Source organism: Perognathus longimembris, chromosome 14, assembly GCF_023159225.1.
Source record: "Perognathus longimembris pacificus isolate PPM17 chromosome 14, ASM2315922v1, whole genome shotgun sequence".
In the NCBI taxonomy this organism is placed as follows: domain Eukaryota; kingdom Metazoa; phylum Chordata; class Mammalia; order Rodentia; family Heteromyidae; genus Perognathus; species Perognathus longimembris.
Window position 1 is genome coordinate 40846103 of NC_063174.1, and position 19480 is coordinate 40865582.

Consider the following 19480-nt stretch of genomic DNA (forward strand, 5'->3'; position numbering starts at 1 on the left):
GCTGATCCTGGGACTTGAACTCAGGGCCTTGGTACTGTTCCTGAGCTTCTTTTGCCCAAGGCCAGTGCTCTACCATTTGATCTACAGTGCCACTTCTGGCTTTCTCTGAAAGTCTCAGGCCTTTCCTGCCTGGGCTGGTTTTGAACCATGATCCTCAGATTTCAGCCTCCTGAACAGCTAGGATTACAGGTGTGAGCCACCAGAATGCAGCTCATCATTCTATTTTTGTGTATGTATGTATTTAAATTTTGTGATTCTTTTTTGTGACAAAATTTCGGTATGTGTGTGCCTGTATTGGGGCTTAAACTCAAGATCTCATGAAACCAGTCCAGGCAAACAAATCTAAGAAACTCTTATCTCCAATTAACTGGCAAAAGCCAGAGTGGAGGTCTGATTCAAGTGACAGAGGGTCATCCTTGATGGAAAAATTAAGTAAGAGCAAGAGGCCCTGAGTTCAAGCTCCCCTACTGGCACACATACACACAAAAGTCTAACACAGGGCTTGGAATGTGGCTTAGCAGTAGAGTGCTTGCCTAGCATGCATGAAGCCCTGGGTTCAATTCCTCAGCACCACAAACAGAAAAAGCAGGAAGTGTCACTGTGGCTCAAGTGGCAGAGTCCTAGCCTTGAGCAAAAAGAAGCCAGGGACAGTGCTCAGGCCCTGAGTTCAAGGCCCAGGACTGGCCAAAAACAAAAACAAAACAAAAGCCAAACATATTATTTAATGGAACTATCTTAGTATAACAAACGAATCATAGTTTTAGTCCCAAGCCCCTTGACTGGAAAAAAAAGGGGGGGGGTGCTGGGAATATAGCCTAGTGGTAAAGTGCTCATCTCATAAACATGAAGCCCTGAGTTCGATTCCTCAGCACCACATATATAGAAAATAGCCAGAAGTGGCTCTGTGGTTCAAGTGGCAGAGTGCTAGCCTTGAGCAAAAAGAAGCCAGGGACAGTGCTCAGGCCCTGAGTTCAAGCCCCAGGATTGGCAAAAAACAAACAAAAGTCTAACACAGAATTAGATCTCAATAAAGATGTAAAAAAATAAAAAGACTTTCTGTACAGTGATATAGGTCATCCTCTAGCTAGTTTTATTTACCCTCCAAGCACAGCGGTTGATGTAAATGAGCCAGGTGATCACGCCAGTACAGCCTTGCAAACTCTCCTCTTGACCTTCCCCACAACCCTGAGCATGTTCCTTCCTGCCATGACACCAGGGATGAACTCACCAATCATGTGTGTGTCAGCAGCTCGATCATAATAGTAAGAGAAAGCATAGAAGGAACTTCTCTTGATCTCCTCTGGCTGGTGAAGTTGGCCTTGCACCACTCTTAGCACCTCAGCATAGCAGGGCTCAAAGCCCATCACCCCTGCAAGGGCAGACATGGACAAAGGGGAGCTGAAAATCAGGACAGCTCTCAGGCAAGCTCTCGGAGCTTGAGGACCAAGGTCTGAAGCCAGAAGCTCCTAACAGAGGTCTAAAGCAAAGGTGAGCAAGTTTCTGTAATCTCACTGCTCCCTAACCCTGCTCATCAAACACAGTCCAGCCACAGTCATCAGTGTGCTGCAGCCTCCCATTGTGTTTCACGGTCCTTGTGAGCAACTAGCCAGAGGGCTCATCTGTTTCCCTCACTGGGAAAGCAAGGATTTTTCCTTGATTTTAAGGTCTTTCCAGGCACCAATGGCTCATGCCTGTCATCTTAGCTAACGAAACCAGCCAGGGCAGCAAAGTTTGAGACTCTTATTTCCAATTAATCACAGAAAAAGCGAGAAGTGGCGCTGTGGCTCAAGTGATAGAGTGCTACCAGCACTTGAGTAAAAGGAGCTCAGGGACAGTGCCCGGACCCAGAGTTCAAGACCCAGGATGGGGGTGGGAGTAGGGGTGTTCTTGCCTTTTGTAAGAGCTAAGATGAATCATTCTTCCTATCATCTCAGTTTTATTTGCTACTCTGATATAAATGGCTAAACATTAACTGAATCTGAAATAGAGTTTTGCACTGCTGTTCTGATCCCAGGCTACAAACATGTTTGTAACTAACCCACAGGATTCAAGGCAACAGCAGATGCACAGCAGTAGCTGCTTAGTGCCTTGTCCTTTCACATTAGCCCTGCAGGCTTGCCAACACCTTTGTAATACGTGTCTGCAATGCGGTGAGCATCCCTGGGCTCTGGAAAAATCTATGGTACTTCTGTATAGCTTCTACTGGAAAGGCAAATTTTTTTTGAAGCAGAGCTTCCAACAGTCCAGGCAGGCCTTGAACTTTCAGTCTTCCTGTATGCCACCTCACCTGGTTCTTGAAAAGGGAATTTCTTTTTTTCTCTTTTCTTTCTTTTTTGGGAGAGGAGGTAGTACAGGGGTTTAAACTCAAGGCCTCATACTCTCAATCTAATTTTTTAGTTTTTGCTGGTATTGAGGCTTAAACTTGGGCCTTGCGGTCTTGCTTGGCTTTTTCTGCTCAAGGCTGGCACTCTACCACTTGTGCCACACCTCCAAATCCAGCTTTTTCGAGAGAAGATTCTCATGACTTTTCTGCCTAGGATGGCTTTGAATCTTGATCTTCATATCTCAACTCCCTGTGTAGCTGGGATTACAGGCATTGAACTACCAGCAATCAGCCTCTTGATCAGTTCTTTTGCTCTCAGCTGGCACTCTACCACTTGAGCTAAGACACTATTTCTGGCTTTTGGACAATTTGTTGGAGAAAAGAACCTGTCTGCATGGGCTGGCTTCAAACTATACTCTTCGGATCTCAGCCTCCTGAGTAGCTAATATTATAGGGATGAAGCAATGGTACCTTGCTCTGTAAAGGTAATTTAAATTAGTAAAACAAAACACCACTCACCATCTTGGTTGCCACCATACTGGTATTTCACACCCCCAAAAATCCACTCTGCTTCCAACCACCTTGGTAAACAGGCACTTCGAAAAGTGTGTCCTTCAATCCCTTGGAGAGAGAGAGAGAGAGAGAGAGAGAGAGAGAGAGAGAGAGAGAGAGAGAGAGTATGTATGTGTGTGCCAGTCCTGGGGCTTGAACTCAGCACCTGAGCACTGGCACTTGAGCTTTTGTGTTCAATGCTAGCATTCTACTGTTGTGCCAAGTCGCGAGACCACCACCAAGAAGACCACCGAGACTCAGACATTCCGAAACCCAATAGCAAGGCAAGACTTTATTCAAGCAGGGTGCAACTCGGGCCTCGTCCTACCCACCGACACAGCGGAGGTTAGGAGGAAGCCCCGAGCTGTGATTACACAGGGCTTATAAAGGCAAAAAACAAAGTTACAACAATCAGGTGTTCAAGCAAGTAAGATTAGGACACAGGTACAAATCTGATTGGCTCAGGGTTCGAGGCATTCTAGGGGTGGTCAGAGTTAAGCATTCCCAGCGGTTAGAATTCTAGACCGACTGGGCCCTAATGGGCTTGTCCTGGGTCTGCTCACAGGGCCTGCTTATCTCAGGTTCACGTGGTAAAGTGGGGTTCACGTGGTAAAGTGGGGCCTGACTTCAAAGTCTGGCACTTCACTACCACCTGAGCCACCGTTTGTCTTTTTGCTGGTTAGCTAGAGTTAAGAGTCTCATAGGCTTTTCTACTTGAATTGCCTTTGAACCCAATCCTCAGCTATCAGCCTCCTGGGTGGCTAGAATTTATATGTGAGCCACTGGTGCCCAGCTCAACCCTTTGTTTTGTTTTTTGGTTGGTCATAGGGCTTGAACTCTGGATTTGCCCACTGTCCTTGAGCTCATCAGCTCAAGGCTAGCCCTCTACCACTTGAGCCACAATGCCACTTCCAGTTTTGTGGTACTTAATTGGTGATGAGTCTCACAGACTTTCCTGTCTGGACTGACTTTGAACTGTGATCCTCAGGTCTCAGCCTCCTGAGTAGCTAGGATTACAGGTGTGAGCCACCAGGCTGGCTAACCCTTGGTTTTTGAGATAGGATTTTGTTATGTAGCCAGGTTGGCCTTGAATTTTGATCCTCCTGCCTCACCTACTAACCCCTGCTGGGGTTGCAAACATGTACCACTAGGCCCCCAAAGGATTCTTTTTGCTGGTGCTGGAACTTGAACTCAGGGTCTAGACATTGTCATTTATTTGTTTGTTTGTTTATTTGTTTATTTATTTATTTTCCAGTCCTGGGGCTTGAACTCAGGGCCTGAGCACTGTCCGTGGCTTCTTTTTGCTCAAGGCTGGCACTTCTGCCCTTTTCTATATATATGGTGCTGAGGAATAGAACCTAGGGCTTCATGTATACGAGACGAGCACTCTTGCCACTAGGCCATATTCCCAGCCCCGTTATTTATTTATTTAATTTTACCAGTCCTGAGACTTGGGGGCTCAGGGCCTGAGCACTGTCCCTGGCTTCTTTTTGCTCAATGCTAGCACTCTACTTCTTGAGCCACAGCGCCACTTACAGTTTTTTCTCTTTATGTGATACTAAGGAAACGAACCCAGGGCTTCATGCATGCCCAGGAAAGCACTCTACCACTAAGCCACATTCCCAGCTGACGTCTCATTTTTGCTCAAGGCTTGTTCTCTACAACTTGAGCCACAACTCCACTTCAGGCTTTTTGATGGCTAATTATAGATGTGAGCTTCTGGCATCCAGCTCCTGAAAGAATTCTTAACTCACCAGGCAATGGTGGCTCACACCTTTAATTCTAGCTACTCAGGAGGCTGAGATTTGAGGATTGTGATTCAAAACCAGCCAGATGAATCTGAAAGTCTCTTATCTCTAACCAGCAACAAGCCAGACATGGAGGTATGGCTCAAGTGGTAAAGTATCAGCCTTGAGTGAAGAAGCTAAAGTAGAGAACCACACCCTAAGTTCAAGCCTAGTACACACATACACACTCACACACATACACACCACATTAATTCTTCTTTTTTTTTTTTTTTGCCAGTCTTAGGGCCTGAACTCAGGGCCTGGGCACTGTCCTTGAGTTTCTTTTGCTCAAGGCTAGCACTCTACCACTTGAGCTACAGTACCACTTCCGGCTTTTTCTATGTATGTGGTATTGAGGAATCAAACCTGGGGTTTCATGCATGCTAGGCAAGCACTCTACCACTAAGCCACATTCCCAACTGCACAGATGAATTATTAACTGAGGACTCAGTTCACAGATAGGCTTTGTGGCATTGGTGGTTCTTCTCAGACTAAAAGGCAAATTTCATATACATGCACATTTGGCAATGGGTCCATAGCTTTTACCATATCTCAAAGAAATCCAAAACTCACAATAAAGTAAATTCCTTCCTTTTTGTATGGGGGGAGGGGAAATACTGTGCTATCTATCATCTCTTACACTAGAGCCAAGAAACTGAAGTGAAGTATATTTGAAGACGTTTAGTAAACTCTCGATGCTATACAATCTTCATCTGTACTAACTCACTGTGGGACTGGCTCTACACAAAGTTCATTAAATACAAAATCACATTTAAGGAAGGTGAGGAATAGAGTATAGAAAAGTCAACTAACTAGCCCCAAGGCACAAAACTGGTACTGTAGCCAGATTGGTCTGTTCCCAACTGTGAAGAGATGAGTGGAGTCATTTAATTATTCTACATTGCTAACAGGACAAATGCTGACTCCCAGACCTTCCACACATAAAGATAGTAAGGATTTGTACTACTTCTGCCAAATACCACAGAGCTTTCAGCTTCCTAACCACAGGCAGTTACCCCTACATAAGCAGATCTCATTCTACAAATGTTGATACAGACCAAAACATCTGACCCTACGGACAAGAAATTTTCTATGATTATGTCTGTTATACAACACCTTCCTTTCACAGAATCACTGCCAAGGAAGGGAAGAGGCCATCTAAGTATAGATGTCCCTTCACCAGCCCCCACTGGCACAAGTGCCTGGACAAACCTTCTGTCTCCAGAGCTCCCAGTGTCGCCAGTCTTGCAGCTTTCAATCCAAATCCCAAGTAACTGGAAAATACAAGGGTGGCCAATTTCAGCCTGGTCCTGAAGTTCCCTGGCATAATGCTAGTTCTTTCAAAAGTAACATGGTTTCTCTGACTTCTTTTGGAGAAATTAAAAAACTTGTTCTGTCTCTTTGACATATGATTCAAAGGCTAGAGACAGCAATTCCTAGGATCCCACCCCGAGGACCATCCTCAGAAAAAACATTATCTTAGCTCCTGTCTCTACTGGTATCACATTACTGGCTGGATTCTGAACTTTGGAAGGCCAGATCAAAGAGGGACTAGAGTTTTAGCTGAGGTGCTTAGTCTTTTCTTGGAGCCCTCTCTCAAAGAAAACTGTATCACATGTTTTAGAGGCAAGAATGGAGAAGCCCTGAGTCTCCTGGGTTTTGGTAAGTGGCTTGAGTTACGACTGAAAGAACTTTGGGGACTGGCAAAGACTTTAGAGTGTTGATCCCATATCAATAGCAGACATGAAAATGCTTTGAAAAGTTAGAAAAAACAAAGTGAAATGATCTTCCCTGTTCCGTCCTCACCTATGTGTATAGAGCTTAAAAGTGCTGTTAAACATCTCAAAGGAAGTTAGGTAGCCTTGAGGGGTTTGTTCCAGGGTTTTCTGCAAATCAGAAAAAGCAAAATGACTTCAAGATCTGAAATTATATGAGGTACAACCAGCCTTCTCCACCCCCGCCCCCAAATCAGAGGGGAAACAATTAAGCTGCTAATTGCCCAAGGCCTGCAGAATCAAAGGGGCTAGGGGGCTCTGGACAGTGAGTGGGTAAGAAGTTGGCCCAGTCATGAACTGACTCATCAGCCTGGTTCCCAGGAGAGCTGCTCTCTGAAATAGTGGCCACTGTCTTGGTACTACAGTTTGTCTGCCAAGGCTGCTGCCATGTGAATTTTATATAAATGACTTACCTCCAGCTGGGGCAAGAATGTGATCTGGGTGGAGGCTCCCCCCAAGTCCAGGGTCCCCATGGTCTCCTGGCCATGGCCATGCAGTTGACCTGTTAATGAGAGCCAACTCTGAATATTCCCCCCATCCTGGGACAGCCCAGAACTCATCTGTCTGCAGGTAAACCAATGGTATACCAATGGTAGATGTCTCTCTCTCTCTTTTTTTTTTTTTTTTGCCAGTCCTGGGGCTTGGATTCAGGGCCTGAGCACTACTGTCCCTGGCTTCTTTTTGCTCAAGGCTAGCACTCTGCCACTTGAGCCACAGCGCCACTTCTGGCCATTTTCTGTATATGTGGTGCTGGGGAATTGAACCCAGGGCCTCATGTATATGAGGCAGGCACTCTTGCCACTAGGCCATATCCCCAGCCTGGTAGATGTCTCTTGTATACCAATGTTATTCAATAAATATTCCTCTGTTCCTTGGTCCCAAAGACTGTAGGTAAATATCAACTCAAGAGAACTTTTGCTGTAATTGAGATCTTAAGGGCAGATCATAAACATTAACTTCTCTATCTTTGCCCGTAATCCCACACCCTTTCTTAAAAAAGAATAATAAAGGACAAAAAAATGGACTTTTACTCTTCCACCATTCCTGTGAAAGCCAGTTAAGGTCTTAAGATAAACCTGAGGATATATTTATTACCTGTTAGGAAATTCACAGTAACCCAGGCTAATATGCCTAAAAGAGAGAGAGAGAAAGAGACAAGGATTGCATTCCAGAGCATTTTCTTTCTTGGCCCCATCTTTTGTTCTTTTTCTTTCTAAATTTTATGTCTAGGACATATATTTCCCTTCCACCTTTGCCTTCTAATTTCTGCTGCCCCATTCCTCCCTAGGGAGTAATGTTTATCCTTACTTAGTTACTTTTTATTCAGTGCCTGCTCCCTTTGTCCAGTTCCTTGAATTAGGTTTTTCACTGACCCACTCCTTTTCCCTGAGAACATACTTCATCATCTCTCCCACCTTCGTAGGATCCATCCATGATGCTAACACTGTCATCTGGAACCAGGAAGGGGGACTTCTTGAAGATCTCTTCTACCTATGGAGAAGACATCATTTCATTTGTTTCCTTATGCAACAAATGAAACCCCATGTCCTCTGGGATGGATGACAGGCACAAGTCACTGTGTCCTGTACAATGTGGAAAGTCATTTTGATACTTCTAACATTCATATATTTTCATCATATTCACCCCATTGTCCTTTCATGCCTCTGTGTGTGTGGGGGGGAGGGGTTTGGGACTTGAACTCAGGGCCTAGGTATTGTCCTTTGAGCTTTTTCTCTCAAGTCTAGCACTGTATGACTTAGCCACAGCACCACTTCGAGCTTTTTCTGAGTAGTTTATTGGAGATAAAAGTCTTACTGACTTTCCTGCCCAAGCTGGCTTTGAACCATGATCCTCAAATCTCAGCCTCCTGAGTAGCAAGGATTACGGGCATGAGCCAACAGCACCCAGCTTTCTTGCCATTAAAATTATTTTTATTAGCTTATATTAATTATGCAGAGGGGGATTTTATTGTTATATTTCCATATATTCTTGCCATTTAAAAAAGTTTTCATTATTGTGTGTGTGTGTGTGTGTGTGTGTGTTGGGCCTGGGCACCATCTCTGAGCTCTGTTTTTGTTTGTTTGCTTTCTTTTTTGCTCAAAACTAGTGCTTTACCACATGAGCCACAGCTCTACTTCCAGCTTATTTTTTGGTAGTTAATTGGAGATAAGAGTCTCACGAACTTTCTGTGTTCCTCAGATTTCAGCCTCCTCAGTAGCTAGGATTACGGGTGAGAGCCACCAGCACCTGGCCCACTATTACTTTTTGTTTTTTTGCCAGTCCTGGGGCTTGAACTCAGGGTCTGAGCACTGTCCCTGCCTTCTTTTTTGCTCAAGGCTAGCATTCTACCACTTGAGCCACAGCGCCACTTCCGGCTTTTTCTATAGATGTGGTGCTGAGGAATCGAACCCAGGGCTTCATGAATATGAGGTGAGCACTTTACCATTAGGCCATATTCCCAGCCCCCTACTAGGACTTTTTTATACATGCCTATAATGTATTTTCACCACATTGCCCCTCACTTTTGCCTTTCCCACCCTAGCTGGTCTCTTGTAACAAACAGTTCCTCCTGTATATTTGCATCCATTTTCTTTTCCTTTAGCTCTAGCTTCCCATATCAAAGAAAACAGGCAATTTTTTTTTCTGAATTTGGCTTATATTGTTTAACATGGTGACTTTTGACTCAACAGGAGATGATCTTGGTCCAGGCTGGACTGGGAAAAAATGTGAGATGGTTTCAGAAAAATAGTTGAAGCAAAAAGGGCTGGGGTAATGGCTCATTTGGTAGAGGGCTTGCCTTGCATAAGGGCTTGAGTTCAAATTCTCATACTATCCCCCAAAAAGTGTGTGTGGGCGGGAAAGATTCTGTAATTTTGTTCAGTAAGCCTCTGATTAATTTTACTTAGATGTGCATTACACTGGGGTAGGAGCCTTTCCGGTCCATTTCTTAGATGAGCAGATGCACCTGCCAAGGTAAAAAGTCAAGACACACTGCCCCTGTCATACTTTGACCCATGGCTGGGGCTTCAAGAGTCTTAGTCTTACCCTTATGGAGTCCTGTTTTAGGAGATGGGAGTGAGACTCTCACTTTTTTTTGTAGTAATACTCAGGCATGAACTCAGGGCCTCACACTTTCCAGATAGGGATTCTACCACTTCAACCAGACACCTACCCCCTTATAAATTTCATTACTTTTTTTTCTGCTTGCCAGTACTTGGGCTTGAACTCAGGGGCTAGGTGCTATCCTTTACCTTTTTCACTCAAGTCTGGCCATCTACCAGCATGAACCACACACTTGTACTTCTGGCTTTTTGGTGGTTAATTAGAGGTAGGAATCTCATCTCATAGACTTTGCTGCCAGGCATGCTTCACACCATAATACTCAGGTCTCAGGTGTGAGCTACCAGCACCCAGCTTCTTTCATTACTTTTGAATAAGGTCTTGCTTTCTGCCCAAGCTAATTTGGACTGCAGTCCTCCTATTTATACTTCCTGTGCAGCTCCAAAGACAAGCTTGCTACTCCTAGCTTTTTATTTATTGAGATAAGGGATCTTATTAACTTTTTTCTAGGGCTGGTCTTGAAATATAATTCCTCTAATCTTAAGCTTTCTGAATAACTAAGACTACAGGTAGGAGCCACTATGCCAGGCTCACACAAACACCCTATAAACACTCTATAAACACAGGCCAACAACATGCAAGTTATGTCTTACTTTTATATATTATCATGACAAGAAAAAAATTCTCCAAATATGAACTGGAAGAACTCTAGTAAGTTTTCTGCTTGTATCACATCAAGTGGGGACATCTGGACCCTGTTTCAACCAGTAAAAGCCAGATAATTCAGTAAATAAGCTTTTAAAGAGATGACAGAAAATCAAGTATGAATAAGCATAGAGTGTTCCTTTTCTTTGCATTCTCCACCCATTCTAAGTCTGTTCTCAAGATAGCAGCCATAATAGTACATTTAAAATGGACAACAGACCACCTCTCCTATGCTCAAAACTTCAGAAAATTCCTTCTTAGAGAAACAGTGTCTATAATGGTTTTTGAGAGCCTATGAGATAAGTTCCCAGCCTTTCCAATCTAATTCCCTCTCATCACTCTTAGTCCCTCCAGTCCAGTGGACTTCCTCCATGTTACCCCTGCCTTCCGCTTGTGTACCTGCCATTTCTTTAGCCTGAAATACTCTCCTCACAAATATCTTTTGTTTGTTTGTTTGTTTTCTTTTTCCTCACAAACATCTTGATAACTGCTTCTTCATTCCCCTCAGATTTTGGGTCAAATGAATGCTGTCAGAGGCTTCTGCTCAATTTAAAATACCATCCCACCACCAGCATAAAACTATCTGCTTTACTTTTTTCTTCTTCTGTAGAACCTACAGGGTTTACAGTGTCAATACTTTATACTGACTTGTTCAGTTATTATTATTTTTTTGGCTTCCTTGAAACTAGAATCTACGTCCCATGAGGGCAAAGACTGCTTGTCTTCCTTGTTCCCTGCTGTCTGTGTTCCTCACAGCTGCACCAGTGCCCAGCACATAGCAGGCACTCATATGCCAAAACGATGAACGAATGAGGCTGGGATTCAGAGTCTCACAGATATGCTAGGGCTGCTTGTGCTCGGACAAGACTTAAGACCTCTGTGTGACATTCAAGGAAAAAAGATTTAAAGGACTAAATTAGCATAGCTGTAATACAGAATCCTTTTTTTTTTCTTCTCATCAGACGTGGGGCTTGAACTCAGAGACTGGACACTGTCACTGAACTCTTTTGCTCAAGGCTAGTGCTCTATCACTTTGAGCCACAGTGACACTTCTGGTTTTCTGGTGCATAGTTGGGAATAAGTCTCACAGTCTTTCCTGTCCAGTCTGGCTTTGAATTGTGATCCTAAGATCTCAGCCTCTTGAGTAGCTAGAATTGTAGGCATGAGCCACCAGTGCCTAGCACAGAATCCTTTTTTGACGTGATTTTTTAAAATATATTATATTGAAATTCTGCCTATGAATATTCTTTTTTTTTTTTTTTTTTTGGGCCAGTCCTGGGGCTTGGACTCAGGGCCTGAGCACTGTCCCTGGCTTCTTTTTGCTCAAGGCTAGCACTCTGCCACTTGAGCCACAGCGCCACTTCTGGCCGTTTACTAGATATGTGGTGCTGGAGAATCGAACCCAGGGCTTCATGTATATGAGGTGAGCTCTCTTGCCACTAGGCCATATTCCCAGCCCCCCCATGAATATTCTTGAAAACATGAAATTTAAACCTGATTTCATGTATCATATAGTAGTTATGTATGATAAATATTGTTTAATAAAACTCTGTATACTTAAATCTTCACCTAAATAAGAAAATTCCACAATTCTTCTCAAAAACTTTATGCTAAGAGAAGAAATCCAGTCATGAATAAAAGAATATAAAGTCTATGATTCCATTTCTTTTTTTTTTTTTTTGGAGGAGGGGAAGCTGATACCGAGTTTGACCTCAAGGCCATGGGTTCTTGCTTAGCTTGTTTGCTCATAGCCGGAACCACATCTCCAGTCCAACATTTTCCTGGTTAATTGGAGATGAAGTTTCACAGACTTCTTTGCCTGGGCTGGCTTTGAACTTTGATTCTACGAGTCTCAGTCTCTTTAGTACCTAAGATTATAGGTGTGAACCACTAGCACAAAGCTATGATCACATTCATCTGAAACATGAGGATAGGCAGAAGTTATCTGTGGTTGCTGGTTCAGAGATGGGAAACACTGTAAAGTGGTCAGCTCAAGGAAATTTCTGTATTTTTGAAAATACAGAATACTTTAAATAGACATGCTTCATTGTACAGAAATATACCTCAATAAAGTTGATTAAAAACCAAACCATGGGCTGGGAATATGGCCTAGTGGCAAGAGTGCTTGCCTCCTATACATGAGGCCCTGGGTTCGATTCCTCAGCACCACATATACAGAAAATGGCCAGAAGTGGCGCTGTGGCTCAAGTGGCAGAGTGCTAGGCTTCAGCAAAAAGAAGCCAGGGACAGTGCTCAGGCCCTGAGTTCATGGCCTAGGACTGGCCAAAAAAAAACAAAAAAAAAACAAACCCTTAGTAGCTGGGCACTGGTAGTGCATGCTTATAATCCTAGCTATTCAGGAGGCCGAGATCTAGGATAGCAGTTTGAAGCCAGCTCTAGAAAAGCCTGTGAAACTCTCTAACCTCCAATTAGCTACCAGAAACAAACAAAAAGCCAGAAGTGAAACTATATAGGCTCAAGTGGTAGGGAATGAGCCTTGAGCACAAAAGCTCAGGGACAGTACACAAGCTCTGAGTTTAAGCCCCAGGACTGGCTCCTGCTCCCACACATGCATGCACAACACATATAACCCCAAAACCATTTCTATGATTATTCTGAAAAGATGGAAAAATTAAGAATACCGGGGACATGAACTGTTTTAAATCTTTTAGGAAAAAGTTCAATAAAATTGAAGGGTGACAAATTATTACAAATTAGACTTAAATAATTACCTCAAATAGTAGAGCCTGGGCTTTCTTTTCCGGCAGTAAGCGTAGTCCTGCTGTGGCCTTCAGGACCACTGGGGTCCTTTTCCAGTGACTTCGGGGGATTGAGTCTTTGGCCACCTCTAAGAGCTCTTGAACAGTCTCAGCAGCCTTCAAAAGAGACGAGTCACTCACACAATGAGCAGTCCATTCAGAAGAACTGCTCTCCTCCTTCAATGGGCCTTGAAGAGGACATCAACCCCCTCTCCCTCTGCTCTGTAGAAGTGGGGCACTTTGAATGAGAGACCATTATTCTTCTATAGTGTGGTTATTTTAGGGGATTGTCATTTTGTTTTGATAAGTTATGTTTAGGCCAGAAAATCTGAGTAGAGTGCAGAGAACTCAGGAGTTAAGAATCAAGATTTCCTTGTCAGTCCTATGACCTAACCTGGAACACTTGGCCTTCTAGTGCTTGATGGGATATGGCTTATTTCATCACTAGGTTCTTGTGTGTACTAGATGAGGTAGAATGCATGTGGTACCATGAAAATGTTTTAGTTGTCATCAGGTGATCTCAAGGTCAGAATATGTCAGGCTCATATTTCTGTCATCAGCATCTATATGCATGACACATAGAAGATGGTTGATTTGTCTTAAATGAAAACCGTTATTTGAAATCTAGAACTTCCCTAATACATTGTCCCTTATTATTAGCAACCACAACACAATCACCTTTCTAAATGTTGCATCAGTTTCAGATAATGTACTTTGATAATGTAGTTGCTTTCAACAGTTCCTAATTTCCTAGCACATCTGTCAGTTCATGTTCTATTGAGTTCACATAGGTTCTCAGTTCTTTCAGGTTAAACCTTTTTTTTTTTTTTTAATTGAGGTAGGATTTCACAATCTAGCTTGGGCTGGCCTCAAATTTTCTATTCTCTTGTGTGCTGGGATTATAGACATGTGCCATCATGCCTAGCTTTCAAATCATTCTGTTTGTTTTGTTTTGAGAGAACATCTTGCTATGTGCCCTAAGCTAGTCAGGAACTTGCTACGCAGTCTAGATTGGCCTTAAACTCATGGTCCTCTTGCCTTAGTCTCCTAAATGCTGGAATTACACATATATACCATTATGCCTGGTTTCAAATGATTAAAAAGTTTTTTTTCAGTTGTGGGGCTTGAACTCAGGGCCTAAATGTTGTCCCTGAGCTTCTTTGTGCTCAAAGCTAGCACTCTTAACACTTGAGCCACAGCTCCACTTCCAGTGTTTGAGTGGTTAATTGGAGATAAGAGTCTCACAGGGATACTTTCCTGCCAGGGCTGGCTTCACAATCCTCAGATCTCAGCCTCCTGAGTAGCTAGGATTTCAGGTGTGAGCCACCGGTGGCTGACTTCAAATCCATTTTAAATACTAGCATTTCTCTTAGTGATTATTCTGTAACACCATACAATCTTTTTACATCTCCTGCCAAAGTTCTGTGTTGTGCCTTTTTCCATTTACTTTACCATGGCTTCAAACACATGGGGTATACTGTGGGTACGCAAATGTGAAATACAGCTATCAGCCAACCACAATTTCTCATTCGTCTACTACCAAGGACTTTCTATCATTATGTACTGTTTCCTAATTTCTCAGATACCCTATATCAGGGTACTTTGAAATGGAATTCATTAAGTCCCCACCCTTCCATTGCCATGTCTTTTTGTTGGTCTGTGCTTGAACTTGGGACCTGAACGCTGTCCCTTAGCTTTTTTACTCCAGGCTACCACTTGAGCCACAGTTCCACTTTTGGATTTTTGGTAGCTAATTGGAAATACAAATCTCACAGACTTCCCTGCCCTAGCTGAATTGGAACTATGGTCCTCAAATCCAGAGTAGATAGATAATTAATTACAAGTGTGAGCCATTGTACCCCAGCCCCATTGCTCTGTTTATATCTCATATCCTATGGAACTTCATGCACATCTTCTTCATTTACAATGAATGCAGCTGATAATTTCAACTCTTTTTAAAGTTTTTTTTTTAATATTGGTATCATGGCTTAAATTCTGGGCCTTGTGTTCTCCCTCAGTTTTTGTTGCTCATGCTGGCACCCTGCCACTTGAACCACACTGCCAGTTCCTGGCCAAGCATTTTATCAAGTTAATTACCTCAAAATCTTAAAGCAGAAAATACAAAGAAAGCAATTGCTTAAAAGCTGGTATCATATCTGGCAGGGGGCTCACACCTATAATTCTAGCTACTCAGAAGGCTGAGATCTGAACATTGTGGTTTGAAGCCAGCCCAGGCAGGAAGTCTCTTAAGACTCATCTCCTACCTAACCAGCAAAAAGGTGGAAGTGGAGCAGTGGTGGCCCAAGTGGTAGAGCACAAGCCTTCAGGGAAAAAAGAAAACCAGAAACTAAGGAACAGGGCTAGGAATGTGGCCTAGTGGTAGAGTGCTTGCCTAGCATGCATGAAGCTCTGGGTTCTATTCCTCAGTACCACATAAACAGAAAAAGCTGGAAGTGTCACTGTGGCTCAAGTGGTAGAGTGCTAACCTTGAGCAAAAAGAAGCTCAGGGACAGTGCCCAGGTCCTGACTTCAAGCTCCAGGACTGGCAAAAACAAGCACTAAGGAAGAACCCTAGGCCCTGAGTTCAAGCTCCAGTACTGGTACACACACATATATACAAAAAAATGGTATCAATTCCTGCAGGAGCACAAATTTATTTTCTAGCCCCTTCCTACTTAGCCTTTGTTATGCTGTCCAGGAGACTCACTAAGGAGAAAAAACTGACCTCATGGTGGCCTCAATGTCATTAATGAGCATCATGAGATATTTAAGCAACAGTGGTATAGTAGTTATCTAGGCACTGAGAATCCAAAAATAAAATCTTAGGAAACTCACCTGCTTAGGTTGATCTACAAAAGCAGAAAGTCCTGGCTTCACAGAATCGAAAATTTCTCCTTCCAGAAATGGAAGCTGTCCTGTTTTGCCCATGGAAAAAGAGACAATTAATTCCCAAAAGTTAGGCTTAGATCAAACTATCTCTCCCAAGCTATTCCAAATGACCTCACTGGGGCTGGGGATATAGCCTAGTGGCAAGAGTGCCTGCCTCGGATACACGAGGCCCTAGGTTCGATTCCCCAGCACCACATATACAGAAAACGGCCAGAAGCGGCGCTGTGGCTCAAGTGGTAGAGTGCTAGCCTTGAGCGGGAAGAAGCCAGGGACAGTGCTCAGGCCCTGAGTCCAAGGCCCAGGACTGGCCAAAAAAAAAAAAAAAAAAAAAAAAAAAACCAAATGACCTCACTGGTGACTGAATGACTTGAAGAAGTACTGGGTACAGGGTGTTGGCAACCTTTCAGGGTTTTTGCCATTTTTCTTTTTTTTTTTTTTTTTTTTGGCCAGTCCTGGGCCTTGGACTCAGGGCCTGAGCACTGTCCCTGGCTTCTTCCCGCTCAAGGCTAGCACTCTGCCACTTGAGCCACAGCGCCGCTTCTGGCCGTTTTCTGCATATGTGGTGCTGGGGAATCGAACCTAGGGCCTCGTGTATCCGAGGCAGGCACTCTTGCCACTAGGCTATATCCCCAGCCCCTTTTGCCATTTTTCTGAGGGATATTTAGCTCCTATTCTTTCTCCCATGTTCTCCATTTTTATCTTAATTAATTAATGAACTGGCAGTACTTGTGTTTTGAACTCAAAGCCTTCCACTGGCCTAGCAAGTTGCTCTACTACCTAAGCCACTATAGAAGTTTTATACTTTAGTTTATAGTTCAGAAAGGGCTCCAGACTCCAATATTTCTATATCTACCACCCAAGTAGCTGGAATTACAAACACACACCATTTGTCCTATTTTACTTTATTTAAAAATATTTTTGAGAAGAGGTTTCTCTCTGTAGCCTAGGTTAGCCTTGAGTTTGCTATGGGATTTAACCTTGAGTCAGCCTGTGATTCCCTTGTTTTTGCTTCCCAGTTCTTTAGGTAACAGGAAGAAAGAAAAGTGACAACACAGTTATTCTTAAGAGTTGCCTTAGCCTCTTCTCCAAAAATGCCCATGGAACTCTATATGATCCTTTCCCAATTATCACACCTGGTTTTCTTAATATTTTAGAATTCTGGAATCTTAACCACTTTTAGAGAAGAAGAAAGAAAATGTACAACTATACTTTTGAACATGTGGTTTCAGACACCAGGTAGACCACAACTCTCTTAATGTCACTCTGAATTAAATTACGTGTCCAATTACAGTTCAAAGTGTTCTCTGAAGAAAGACATTCACATCATACACAGCACATTTGTTTCAACGGATAGGAAAATGTGGATTCTGGCAGATAAACTTACCTGGCATTTTCTGCACGAATGTGTACACATGAATTCGAGTTCCAGTGCTCCCTGCATCAAACATAATTCCATACAAGGTGCTGGCACTGACATTGATGGGGCACATAGAGGACAAGAAGACACCCTCAAACCATGTCTGCTGGTCTCTGTAGAAGACAGTGCTGCAAACACAGGGTATCACCAGCAGGAGAATGGCAGTGCCCCAGGAAGCAGCCATCTCTTCCCACAATGTGGTGACTCAAGGCTTTGTTGCAGAAGCAGTGCTGCTCACACTCCTGTAGTGGCTTAAGGGAAAAAGATGAAGTTAGTCCAATTGCCTTTTTTTGGGTTAATCTGTAAATCCTACCATTACCCTAAAGGCGTTCCATTTCTATTTCTAATAACCAGTACAACAAGCTAAACCAGTGTAAAATAGGCACAGCACCTTTTCTGAAGGGTATCTAGTTCCACAAGGAAATTGGGATCTAAAATCTATTTTCCCATGCTTAACTTTCAATTTTAGGGTGCATCAACTTAAATTTTAAAACACTATACAAAGCATTATGGATTTTAGACAGCCTTCATAGGCTTCAGGCCAGAATTTAGGGCAGATAGACAAATCTGGGAATATGGCCTAGTGGTAGAGTGTTTGCTTAGCATGTATAAAGCCCTGGGTTCCTCAGCAACACATAAACAGAAAAATCCAGAAGTAGTGCTGGGGCCAGACTTGAGCAAAAGAAAGCCAGGGACAGTGCTCAGGCCCTGAGTTCAAGCCCTAGAACTGGCCAAAAACAAACAAAAAAGACAAATTAAGACAGAGATGTCCTGACTTGCTGAAAGTCCTAAGTCAAGTCAGCAGTAAATTCCAGATTCTGAATCAGGATTCACTTTGTCTATGTAAGGTCTACCACCAGGAGGGCTCCATGCAGATGTCCCAGCCTGTTGAAATCTCAGCTCAGTTACCTAGGTAACTGGCACACCTGGAGGCAGTTACCTCCCCCCTCCTCTGAGGTCACACCCTAATCCACCTGGACACACCTCCCATCCCCTGTGTCACTCATGAGTGACTCTCCAGCCTGCCACTCGAGCCTTGGATTTAGCAGCACGCCAGCAGTTAGGCTGAATAAAGTTCTCTCTTCTGCCCGAATACTACGTGGAGTTCTCCATCATTGGTTGTTAGTTGAAAATCACTTACAGTCTACCTTCCCTTTTCTCTGATTCTAAATGCCTTGCTCACAGCAAGTTATTACATACATATACATATATACATGTAAATACATGCATGCATGCATATGAATATGTACATACATACATGGATGCATATGTGAAAAATTGCTGGTACCATGGCTTGGCTTGAACTCAAAATCCTCACAATGATCATCCTTTCTGTTCATGCCTGGTGCTCTACATCTGACTCATGCCTCCAGCCTGGGTTTTTTTTTTACCAGTTAATTAGAGATGGAATCTCTTGGACTTTTCTGCCCAAACTGGCTTTGAACCAAGATTCTCTAAGCTCAGTCTCCCAAGATCCTCAAAAGTCTCAGCCTCCCTAGTACCTAGGATTAGAGATGTGAGCCATTAACATCCAGCTGCTTATAATTTTAAATGCAACCTTACAAGAGACAAAACAGAAAAAAAAAAAACACCAATCCATGTAGTTTTCTTAGTATTATTTGTGTGTGTGTGTGTGTGTGTGTGTGTGTGTGTGTGTGTGTGTGTGTGTATGTGTTTTATCAGTCATGGTGCTTGAACTCAGGGCCTGGGCGCTGTCTGTGAGCTTTTTCACTCAAGGCTAGCACTCTACCACTTAAGACACAGCACCACTTCAGGTTTTTCGGTGGTTAATTGGAGATAAGGGTTTCCTGGCTGGCTTTGAACTGCAATCCTCAGATCTCAGCCTCCTAAGTAGCTTGTATTACAGGTATGAGCCATCAGTGCCTGGCTTGTTTGGAACTTTTATGTAAGGAGGTTGGATATAAATGTTATTAGAAACCTCAAGTAAGGACAGTATAGAGAACCAAGTGTCAGGTCAGAGACACTGGGTTTCAGTTCTAGTACTTATATCTATTGAGGCGTTTTATGATCTTGAGCAAACTACTGAGCCACTCTAAGACTCTAAGACTTCCTCATGTGTCAAATGAGGTTTAAAAAAAGTACTTGCTTTATCTTCTTTATTATAAAATTGAATTATTTATATATAAATCAGACTTTTGTGTTTTTAAATGACTATGCTTTGTTTTAAGATTATATAACACCTTCTATTTGTT

The 19480-nt window shown here is 43.1% G+C and overlaps 1 protein-coding gene across 2 annotated transcripts in view; it reads right to left on the reverse strand.

Moving 5' to 3' along the window:
* Entpd5 (ectonucleoside triphosphate diphosphohydrolase 5 (inactive)) overlaps positions 1-19480 on the reverse strand; it is a 46175-nt gene that overhangs the window by 6521 nt on the left and 20174 nt on the right. The window contains exons 1-10 of one of the 2 annotated variants that reach the window (XM_048362818.1): positions 17235-17479; positions 15797-15876; positions 12935-13078; positions 7853-7928; positions 7533-7568; positions 6851-6939; positions 6469-6548; positions 5875-5936; positions 2843-2944; positions 1229-1369 (exon numbers count right to left, since the gene is read on the reverse strand). In XM_048362818.1, the coding sequence (XP_048218775.1) occupies positions 1229-1369; positions 2843-2944; positions 5875-5936; positions 6469-6548; positions 6851-6939; positions 7533-7568; positions 7853-7928; positions 12935-13078; positions 15797-15876; positions 17235-17451 (1027 nt within the window). In that variant the 5' untranslated portion in view covers positions 17452-17479. Of the gene's footprint in view, positions 1-1228; positions 1370-2842; positions 2945-5874; positions 5937-6468; positions 6549-6850; positions 6940-7532; positions 7569-7852; positions 7929-12934; positions 13079-15796; positions 15877-17234; positions 17519-19480 lie in introns of those variants that run through there. The other variant, XM_048362819.1, reaches the window with a different exon arrangement.